The 12,485-nt window shown below is 30.9% G+C and overlaps 1 protein-coding gene across 1 annotated transcript in view; it reads left to right on the top strand.

The window, feature by feature from the left end:
- LOC106787541 (protein gustavus) overlaps positions 1 to 12,485 on the top strand; it is a 35,966-nt gene that overhangs the window by 15,867 nt on the left and 7,614 nt on the right. Inside the window, exon 3 of the mRNA XM_014749964.1 lies at positions 12,387 to 12,475. Within this exon, the coding sequence (XP_014605450.1) occupies positions 12,387 to 12,475 (89 nt within the window). The remainder of the gene's footprint in view (positions 1 to 12,386; positions 12,476 to 12,485) is intronic.

The following is a 12,485-nucleotide window of genomic DNA, read 5'->3' as shown; positions in this document are numbered from 1 at the left end:
TTATAATATTCTTAACCGTGTAATTCTAGAAAAAAGTTGATCAGGTTTCTTTTTCTTTTCTTTTTTTTTTTTTTTAAGATTATTTAATCTCTCGAATGTATTATCTATTCAATTTATTGTCTTGTGTTATATAGTCGAAGATATCATTAATATATTCTTTTTTTCTGATCAAGTACGAAGTCAGAAAAAAAAACCAATAAAACTGTAACATTTAGTGGCTGGAAAAAATCATGACTTTTTTTTATTTCACATACTATATTATTAATATAAAAATTCTAATACGTATTTTTGTAATTTCCAAAAAAAAAAGAAATTTCATACTAATCTTATCTAATTTTTTTTTTGGCATATCTAATATTTAACAACCCTATAATTAACTTTCATTTCTCTTTTTAAAGTTTCGCATCTTGTTCCATAGGTAATGTAATAATTTTACCAAATTAAGTATCCTAAATTTGAAGTATCTCCCATCGTAAAGAGAATAATAATATCAAATTTGTCTTTCTTAAACTGAATAACAATTTAATTCCTAGTTTAGAATATAATTACGAGCAAAATATTATAACTACGATAATAACGATAAATTATTACTTATAAATAATTAAAAAAATACACTGATCGAATAATTATTGATAGAAAAGAACGTTAGAAAAATCATTACGAAAAATTTAAAAAGACCGGATTTAAAATTTTATGAAGATTGAACAATTCATTGAATGTCGAATAAATTATCTTACTTGACTATTATCTCTCCCTCTCTCTCTCTCTCCCTATCTATCTCATGTATATATTAATGGAAAAATCTTGGCAAGCTTATAGTTTAGTAGAATAATAGTTCTATCCTTCTTTTGAATGGAATAGTGGGATAACTAGAAACAAGTTTAAAACATTTCCTTGAACAAGCTTAGAGAACGTGTGTTCACAAGCGCATTCGTGATATTTCACGGCAATGAACGTGCTAACGAGCTTTAGGGTATTCACAGACACGTGCTTCACCGGTCGCTCATTAAATTAGGTAACAATGAGAGAGTGGACGACGAGAGAGTGTGCACGACTGCGTTCCTGTTCTGTGTTTCTTCCTCCTCCTCCTCCCCCTCCTCTTCCCCCCTCCCCTCCTCCCCCACTATTTCTTCCTCTTATGTTTTATTCTTATTCTTATTTTTCTTTAAAAGAGGTTCCACCACACAACTCCTCCTACGAACAACATCGTCTACTCCCATAAGACACACTGTTGTGTCCTTCCACTCACTTTTCTCCTCCCTCTTTCTCCCTCCCCTCCCCCTTGCCCCCTTCCCCCTTCTTCTTCTTCTTCTATTTCTTTATACGTTCTCAACCAACCTCCTCCTCCTCCTCCTCCTCCTCCTTCTTTTCTTAAGTCTTCTTGCCGGCACACAGTGGGGTGCCAAGGATGTGTGTGGACGACGCCAAGGCACACGGTGGGGTCGGCTACCAGACAAGGTCACGGCTACCAACCGTTCTCTTCTGCCCCTCTTCTCTTTTCTCCTCCTGATCCTATCCCTCCTGCTCATTCTCCTCCTCTTTTTCTTTTCCTCCACCTCTTCCTCCTCCTCCTCCTCCTCCTCCTCTTCCTTTTGTTTTTTTTTTCCATCTTTATATCTTGGGAATACATCTTTAACCTCTTCAGGGACGAATTTTTGACTTTCTTTCTCTTCTCTCTCTCTCTCTCTCTCTCTCTCTCTCTCTCTTTCTTTCTATCTGTCTGTCCGTCTTATTTTTTATTTATCGTTACGAAGAACATATCGTTGAATTTTTTTATTTATTTTTATGTGATCAATTATATTGATTATTATAGTTAGAGAATTTCAATAGTTTTATTATAAATTGTACGAATTAAAATATAATATAATACATTTGATAATAAATGATAAATATATTATAGAGAAATTAATTAGAAACGTTAATATAATCACATTCGAAAATCTTCATAAAGAAGTTAAAGATAAATTTGTAAAAGTCGATATAATTGTTTGGCCGTATTGATTAAAAGACTACTAATTGTAATTCTCTTTTTTTTTTTTTTTTTTTTTTTTATTAAAACACAATTATCATTCATCTTTCGTCTTAACTTACGATCGTGATAGTATGTATTACTTTTATCCGTTTATCTATAAATTTATTTTACAATTAAATTATTATTAATATCCGAATAATAATAATAATAATAATAATAATAATATAATAATTGATACATTTGATTTATTAATTAGAACGTTTGACAAGAATATGATTAGAAATATTATTACATTCATATTACGTGTGTATCACATATTTCTAAATATTATATATTACAAGTAGTAGAGGAAGAATAAGAAGTAGGGGTTTTAATCCGGCAGGGGGTAAAAGATAAAGAAAAAAATAGAAAGAGAGAGAGAGAGAGAGAGAAGAAACAATAGTGATTGTCTCGAAACGTTTACAGCCTAATTATGTGAACACGAGGACCCCGGGCATGGTGGAGTAACAATGCTATAACTCGTAACAATGTACGATTGTTCATTGTCTGTTGTGTTCATGCTTCTCTCTCTCTCTCTCTCTCTCTCTCTCTCTCTATCTCTATTTCTCTCTCTCTCTTCTCTCCTCTCTCGTATTTTCTTCTTCGTGTGCAGGTTTGTAACTCCTTGTACGGAGCAAACGGACTAACCCTTTCTTCTTCTCATTCTATTCCTTTCTCTCTCTTTCTCTTTTTATTTTCTTTTTTTTGTTGCTTTTATTTTTCTCTCTCTCTTTCTCTCTCTCTCTCTCTCTCATCATTTTGTTTATTTCGTCTTCGCGAATATAATTGTGACGATTAAAGGCAAGTTGCTCGATATTGAGCTCGTAAAACGCATTGTGCGTTGTCTCGAACACAATCCCTAGGAAATGCAAGTCTCAAATCAATTGTAATTCCCTTTAACCGATTCTTTCGAAATCTTAATTGTTTACTCATTAATTCCTTTTTTAAAATTAATTTTTTTTTACTTACAACAACTTTTTTATGTATATATGTATAATATATACGTGTGTATGTTAATTCATATATATTAAGGAGTAACTTTCGATGCACCCAATTAAATGGCGAATGAATAATAAATTAATATAATATTTTGTTATATTTTTTAATGAAAGGAGAATAAATGTTTAATATACAAAAAAAAAAAAAATGAAAAATGAAAGTTTACTTATGGACTCGATTTAATGTAATATATTATAATCAGTATATAGATTTTTGTTTTGTTAATCATATAAATTAACACGCGCATATAATTGCAAGTACTTCTTATAACTCGTAGATCATAATATGATCCATGGCTATGATAATTATTCCGTGCTTTTTCTTTTTTTCATTTACATTGTTTTCTCGTACCCACTTTTTCCTTTATATTTTTGTCACTTATCTACTCGTTAATCTTTTTTCTTTTTTTTTTTTTTTGGAGTCATCTTTATCGTTAATTAGATCACTAATCATAGATCATCTTTTTCATTCATCTTTATTATTTCACTACCTCACAGATAAGTTTTGATTTATCTCGACATTTGTATCTCCTACGTAATAAATCATAAATCCTTTTTTATTTTTTTTTATTTTCTTTTTTTTTTTGATTCATACCTATCATTTATTATTTCATAGATCGTGAATCGTTACTATTTTAGTCATCGTTATAATAACATTTGTTAGATTATAAATCATACGTCATTTCAATTTTTATTCTTTAGTTCTATCATCCTTTATTATTTATATCATAGATTACATATCATCATTCTTATTTAATCTTTTAAAACACGAACTTATATATTACAATATCATAGATTAAAAAAAAAACACCTTTTTTCTTTTTTTTAAATCATCCTTATGATTTTCTTAATCACAGATCATAGATCATCATTCTCGAATCGTCTCTCGTCATAAAATATCGTCATATAAACTGTCATATCATTTACAACATCCCAATAATCATGTAACATTGTTTATTTTTTGTTTAAATAATTGTTACAATTTTCCAGATGGTAGTAGATCATCAATCTCATCATTCTTATATTTCGAATATAATCTTTTTTATCCTTTATTATTGGATAACGAATAATAATATTTTTGGAAATGATCGTTTAGTATTTTTTGTCTCCATAGATCGATCATAGATCATAGATCATCATAATCTTGTATTCGAGTAATCTTTGATCATGAACTATTTCTCGATCAAGTGTATTCCTTTAACACTTTCTCTCTTTATTTCTTTATTTATTTCTTTATTTCTTTCTTTCTCTGACTCTTTGTCAGCTTCGCAACATCCGGCCTGTCCTTCAAGGCCACGCAAGATCACATAAATCGCGGTCGTTGAACCTTACTGACTCTCTCGATGCGCACATTGCGCCGGAATGAAAGGAGAGAGGCGCCAAGAGGAGGAGATAAACGCACACGTGCTTTGATAGGTACTACTTGGTAAATGCCCAACCCCTTCCCCCCATTCCCCCTATTATCCCCCATTCCATTTCCCCACATTCCCCCATTACCACCCTATACTTTCTCACTAACCTTATCGGTCTATGATAAAATATGATAACATCCTGTCGTATACTACTACTTTCTTCTTCGGTTTATTTTTTCTTCATTATTCTTATTATTAATCATTTTTTTCTTCTTCTTATTATTATTCTTATTCTTATTCTCTTCGTCATCTTGTTTTCTTTTTCTTTTTTTTTTTTTTTTTCCAAAGATAACAACGTCAATATGGTACGTGACGATAAGAAGAAAAAAATGAAGAAGAAGTAGAAGTAGTAGTAGAATGATTTTATGAAAATTATTCAAAAGATTTTGGAAATATTTTTCCTAGGAATATTTTTATATCAAAAAAAAAGAAAAAAATAATGAAAGTTATATTCGACTCGTTAATATATTTGTTATATTTTTTTGGAAATAATATTCCACAGTTGTAGTATAATTTATTAAATCATTGAATTCGAAGAATACCTAAGTGCCGTTTGATCGTAAAATAATATGGGAATAAATTGAAATTGATTTTCTCGTTGATCAATTTTCTTTCCTTTCTTTCTTTCGTTTCATTTGTATTTTGATTATTATTTCGTTTTTTACTTATCCTTAAAAAATTGAAAGACGAGGCAGAAAAGTTGTGTAGTAAACAGCCGAGTGAATCTTGTCGGGGAGTATCATGCACCAAGGACATCGTCTTCAGGAACCAGTCCTACTGCGAAAAACACAGCCTCGTCGAATGTACCCGACGGGTTGACTTCTACCCGTATGCGTGTGTGTGTGTGTATGTCTGTGTATTTCTGTTAGAAAGGCTGGTGGCAGGTTCAGATTATATCTCTATCCTTCTTTTCGTTTATTTTTCATCAACGATGACGAAAAATTGGCGCCGTAAAACCAACGATAGAAAAATCTGTCTATTTTTTTTTTTTATTATTAATAATTAATTGTATAAATTATATTTGTATCGATTATGAATGATAACCCAAGACTGGCTCAAGAATATGATGACACTTGTTATAAACCAATCTGGAGAATTTTAATTAATTATAAATAATATATTATTATAAGTAATAATAAATGTAATATTTTTTATTTTTATTTTTTTTTTTTTTTTATATATATATATAAATTTGATACGGTGACGTTTGGTAGGAATAATTAAATAGGAAAAATTAATAAGAAAACACGTTGAACATTAGATTAGTTCTATCCTGTGTCTAAAATTTTATATTTATATGTTATTTTTTTTATCATTTTGTTATTAATGAGATGATATTTATTATTTAAATAAATACAAAATTTATATATACTATCTTTATTCCATTATAGAAAATATAAATTTTATCAAAAATCAAAGTTACTGCAATATATTTAATATATTATCATTATTATTAATTAAATATCAATTTATTTCAATAAGTTTTTAAAATTGTGAGTTTACAATATACTACTTTATTATAATTAAAATTATAAATAATTTGGAATTAAAATTTGTTCGTATATATTTCGTTCATCGTTTAGAGTTGGGTTATCGAAAATGTGTTTAAATACTTGAGTAGTATAATAAATATGGCAAATCTGGATCAGTAATTCAAATATAGATTATATTATATTTATCGGATATTGAACGTTCTAGGCGTACCTTTTCAAAGGAAACATCAAATTGATCCTTCAAAGAAAAACTTCAACATTCAATTTATTGCTTATATATTACACGATACGATTTTCGTAAGCAACCGAATTTATTATATCGCAATTTCCTCTTTCTCCCCCTTTCTCTTTCTCTTTCTCTTTTTTTTTCTTTTCTGTATGAGCTTCTACAAGAAGATCGATGATCTCATCGAGTATATGCGGAGTGCAACTGAAAGCTAACGGCCGCCCCCGATATTTGACTTCGATCAAGCTAAGTGCAACAGAAAGAGAAAGAAATAAGTTAGCAGCAACAGCAGCAGCAACGTCATACCAATCGTTTTGCTTATGCTCATTGTTTCGAAGAATTCAGCAACAACTGGGCGTGGCTTTTAATAATAACTCCAACAATCAAAACTAATATTTTATTATTAACAAATCTTTCTCCTCCCCTTAGCTTCTCTTACTGTCACAGAATTTTCATTTCAAAATCTGACTAAAAAAATTTTAATACAAGCTCGTTTATACATATATATATGGGTGTGAGATTGAATAATAAATTATACTACAATTTCAATTTATATTTATATTTGTTATAAATAATATTAAAAATTTTAATATAAACATATTATTTGGATATTATTTATATTAACAATTAAATGTAATATACTAAAAATTTCATAGTAACAAATATAATATAAGTATTCATTGAAATTTATTGAAGTTATAAAATATATCACAAAATTTCAAAATCATTTATTGGCCAACTTAACACATATATATATATATACATACACATATACATACTAATAATATAAATGACTGAACAAGATCGTCAAGATTAATAAACGAGTTTCTCTATCAAACGGTGCCATTGTTTTCGTCAGTGACGGACTAAATTTAAAAAGGGTGTGGCACGAGAATGTTAAATCCTCGAAAAAAGGCATCATCAATGAAATTTCGAAAATTAGTTTTGCAATACAAAAGAATCTTACCTCTCTCTCTCTCTCTCTCTCTCTCTCTCTCTCTCTCTCTCTCTCTCTCTATTTTCTATTTTACTTTTGTTCTTTTTATATATTACTCTCTTCGTTATTATTTTTTTTTTCTTCTTTTTTATTTTCTGTTGTTTTTTTTTTGCATCGTCTGGAAGAAAAAAGGCTTGAGGCTTTCTACGTTCGAGTCAGCCCTTTGTCCTAGCAGCTGGTGAACAGGTGTGTTGGCGAACCATGCTAGTAGCCTGTGCCGTCAGCTGTTACGCTTCTAAGCCGGATCACTAAGCCGTAAAGTGTGAACGACCGTTATTATTCGCTTAGTTACTGCAAACCGTGCGTTCTTTAAACAAAAAATAAAAGCAAAACAAAAAAAAACCCAACCGGGAGGGAGGGGGGGGGGAAAAAGGTTTGCAAAAACAAACCACGCGGATAATAAAACAAAGAAGAAGAAAAGAAAAAATAGTGTCACCTCGAAATCAACCCCTAATTTTATCCACTTGATATGACGTCATTTATTATCAAACCCGGATTTTTTTTTTCTATTTATCAATTATATTTCCAATCGCAAGTATTTTTTTCCTCCTTTTTTTTTTTCTTTTTCCTTTTTTTAATCCCATTGCCCATTTTATACCTATTCTTCTCTATCTCTTTTATTATTTTATTATTAATTTGATGCGCTTAAAACGCGCGGAATCCGTAATTAATGTAATTATAATAATACGCGAAGATAATCGTGAATAAATTAAAACTCGTGTGTAATCATCTTATTAACATTTTTTGTTCGATTTTTTCTTTTCTTTTTTCTTTTCTTTTAATAGCAAACATTACTTATCACATAATCAATTATTTATTCGTTATTTACTCTCGAAGTAGATGAGGAGGAGGAGGAGGAGAAGGAGGAGGGGGGGAGAGGAAATTGTTTCTATTCCTTTTCACATAAATTTGATATTTCGAAAATGAAAGATAAGATTGATTGTACCGTTAAATGTAGAAATATGTCATCGAGAGTTTAAATGAAATGTCGATTAACATTTGATTACCGTGACTACGAGATTATTGAAGAGGGAAGGAAGAACAGGGGGAAAAGAGGAAGAGGAGGAGGAGGAGGAGGAGAAAGAGAAGGAGAATGAGGAAAGGGGGAGAGAATATGTTGCTACGTGCATTACGTGTCGTTTCAGTATCATTGAATGCAATTGACATCTGCATGTCGCTGCAGGGTGTTCGGGGTACCGGTTGGCAACTGGTTTTGCTGACTGGTTACTGCAGTTCAAACCTAACTCATGATACTTAAATAAAGTGTGTACATGTGTATACTTCAATATATTTATTTCCATTATGAAAAACGAGATTTCGATTTAATTTATCTTATTCTCATAATCGTATTTTAAATCAAACCTATCAAAGTATACACAACTTCTTACAATTAAACGCGAAAAATACAAACAAACAAAAACACAACAACACCACCCCGATAAAGTAATATAAAATAGTGATGATAAATAATAACGAATCAATGAACTCCGTTAATTCCGCGTAAACCTAATTAATCATCGCGATGGGTGGGCTATGTTGAAATGTCACGATAAATATAAATTATGGTTAACCTAATTTCACGTATCTATCATAACTACCATCCAAAATTGAAATGAAAAATAGTAATATGAAAATAAGAAGAAGAAATCATAGAAGAGTGTAGAAATGAGTTCATCCACGTACGCGTTATTCATCCATTCATACGAGTTTCGATTGGTGATGGTAGTGGTTGGGAACGCTGAAGGGGGGTGGGGAGGTGGAGAAAGAGGGTGATAGTTCGAGAGGGTTGGATGATGGCACGGAAAAGGAATAAATTCATCTACCTCACGTTCTTCCCGCTATTTTTTTGATCCCTCTTTTCTTCCTTCATGATAAAAGAAGAATGAGCGAGTGAGTGAGAGAATGAGAGAGAGAGAGAGAGAGAGAGAGAGAGAGATAGAGAGAGAGAGAGGGAGAGAAAGAGAGAGATAGGAATGTCTGCAATGCGCGCCGGATTTTTCCCGGGGCATTTTTGCCGGTCTACTTTGCAGAAGAAGTGCGAGAGAGAGAGAGAGAGAGAGAGAGAGAGAGAGAGAGAGAGAGAGAGTTGAAGGATAGAGGGGTGGAGAGTAGAACGACGGTCTGGAAAGGGTGGCTGTGTTGGAGGTTGTGGGGGTGAATTTGGGGGCTGTTCCCGTGTCGAGGTGGGGCAAAGGTGACCCCCGCGGATCAATACCACCGTCGGTTGGCCACCTCTACCAAGTTCGATCTTCTCTCTCTCTCTCTCTCTCTCGCTCTCTCTCTCTCTCTCTCTCTCTCTCTCTCTCTCTTTCACTCACTCTCCTCGATATTCTAGAAATTATTGTTTAACTTCCAAAGTATCCAATTTTTGTCTTCGAACTGTTCTACAATACAATGGTTTAGATAAACGTAAAAGATTTGTCCGATTTTGTGTATTTTTCGATGATAATTAGTATCTTAGTAGTTTTTATTTGTTAATCGTCGATATTAAAAATGAAGATTAGAAAAATGAGAGTTATTAATGTAGCAGTTTGTTTACTCGTTATTTTCACAGATTTAATCTCTTTTACATTTAATTTTACTGATTTTATTATTATTGTTATTGTTTCATTTAGAGGGGTAAGAATTTATGTTATATTCGATTTATTATATTTAAAATTATAGCTATTTATTGTACACATCGGTTTAAAGATATTTTATATTTTGTTTGGGCCAATAATTATGAATGAATTGTTGGTTTGATTGATTTATCGTTAAATAATACAAAATTAATACTATCTTGAAAAAGAAAATCTACAATATACGATACAAAAATGTGTATATAAATTATCAATAAATTTGATTAAAAAATTGCGTAATCGTAATTGAACTTTGCCAAGAAAAATATTGATTGTTTTAGATTTTGTGAATCGAATTAACACGTAGATTTGCCATAAAAAAAAAAAGAAAAGAAAAGAATAAATATTTCTCATTGGATATTTAAACAAGAACTGTCGTAGAACTATTGTATTTTATCGAAATATAATAATTAATGCATAGAAAGGGTTGCTCCGACTTTATCCTTCTTTTACTTGGTCGTCTTCTTTGACCACTAAAACACAGACACACACACACACTCGAAAAAAAAATCGAGGTTTCTCGACCGCATTTCCTGTTAAGAGTTCTAGCAACAATCGCGATGGTTTATTCATTCACCTCGGTGTGTGATGATTAATTAAGAAAAGTTTCGTAATTATTTCGAAGGTTATACATTCATTAATATAAATTTGTGTATATGTATGTATATATGTATGTATGTTTGTGTTTGCGTGTTTTTTATTTTATCGTTTAAAGAAAAAAAAAGAAATTATAAGAATAGACAAACAGTAGAATTGAAAATTAATAAAGTTTCTTTTATTTTTTCAACTTAGCCAGACGGAACTTCTTTTCGAGAGTACAATTAACCCTTTTGCACTATATGAGGTCATTGCTGACGTGACTAGATTATTTTTCTTGAGAACTCTCGGACTCACTTTGAACTTAACGCCCGTCATTTACTTAATAAAGCAAATCATTAAGTAACCGTTTTATTTCAACTATTGTTTTCAAAGTATCAAAAGTTAGAGAGCCAAAAGTATCTTAAGAATGCTTTCGAAATTCTATTTCTGCATTTCCATGTTATTTTATATTCATTTATTTCAATTATATATAAAATCTGAACGAAATATAATCAACGTACGAATTCTCGTTCGAAGTAATATTAAATTATTTTGAAAATTATTACTATAAACTTTTCTTTTTTTTTTTTTCTTTTTTCTTTTCGTCATTAATGTATTAACAAATTTGATAAAATCGATTAAAAATCTAATCGAATTTAATCCTAAATGGATTGGAGTAATAATAATTGTGTAATACAATAGAAATGAATATCAAATTCGTTAAATGTTGAAGAATAATTTTCAAAAACAAACGAAATGAATAAATTTAACGAAAATATTTGTGCAATACCTCGATCGATATATAATGGAACGTGCAAATATAATGTTGTTCTTGAATTCTTGTCGAACCGCAATAATATTCGCGAGAATATGAACGAACCAACCAGATCCAGGATGTCAATGTCCGGTGTCCATGAACGGAAGTTACCAACGGCAAACGGATACGTGTGCTAGGTCGATCAGGGTTAGTGTGAGAAAGAGAGAGAGATAGAGAGAGAGATAGAGAGAGAGANAGATAATTAACAAAATTCAAACATTTGTCGAGAAAATTCGAATTATACGTGGAATTTGTTATTTTCATATTTATCTGATCAAATGTTAAGTTAGAGAGAGAGAGAGAGAGAGAGAGAGAGAGAGAGAGAGAGAGAGAAAGGTGACCAACGTGAAAAATTCACCACAAGCGATCCAATTACGTTTCGTAATATGATCTAACAGAGAAAAAAAAAAAGGGATGAAAAAATATTGAACAAAGGAAAGAAGAAGATACAAGGAATATTTTGTATCGATATAAATATATACACAAACATTTATTTAAAAATATCAATAACAATAAAAAAGAAAGAAACAATCCACGAGTTTTCGGATTACTCTTGGCAAGGTGTTAAATTTTGTATTTTTTTTTCTTTTTCTTTATTTGTAACTTATGAACATCCAACGCATATTTCTCTTTGTTGGTATAATAACCTATACAATTGACATTTTCTACAACAAAAATCTAAAAAAAGCTAAATAATTTTTAAACCAATTTCGCTAGGCAGGACTTAAAATATTTGATTAATGGGATCTTTGTTTAATGCAATTACCAAGTAACAGTTAACACTACAAAAATCCAAATACCAAAGCCATGAAAAATTGAAGAAAATTACTACGTCCATTGATCTTAAAAGTGGTTTCTATTAAATAAAAGAAAAAAAAGAAAAATATGTAAAATCAGGTTATCATAAACTTTACAAATAAATTGAAAAAAATCTAAATTAAATATTAAACCGTACGAAAGAAAACACATTCTCCCAAATAGTCAAAAATAATAGCGTAGAGTTTCTTTCGAAGAAACTTTCTTTTCAAAAGTTTAATCAACAAATTAACATCGTCGTTCATCGACCTCGACGATGATTCCTGGCACGAAAATTCAGAGAGACACGCACAATAATATCCTAGTACATATATATAGAAATACAAACATATTACATATATATGTACATATATAGAGAGAAAGAGAAACATAGAGAGAGAGAGAGACGAATTAACCGGGTGCTTCTGTTCGCATTGCAGGTACAAAGTGAATCGTTGCGTGAGCGGGGGCGGTAGCCGCGGAAACGGCGCGACTGGTGGTACCGGAGGCGGTGGAGGAGGAGGAGGAGGAGGAGGAGG

Source organism: Polistes canadensis, unplaced genomic scaffold (genome assembly GCF_001313835.1).
Source record: "Polistes canadensis isolate GaletaPanama2010 unplaced genomic scaffold, ASM131383v1 scaffold_104, whole genome shotgun sequence".
Taxonomy (NCBI): Eukaryota; Metazoa; Arthropoda; class Insecta; order Hymenoptera; family Vespidae; genus Polistes; species Polistes canadensis.
Note: the sequence above shows the minus strand (reverse complement) of the source record. Positions and strands in the feature narration are given on the sequence as shown.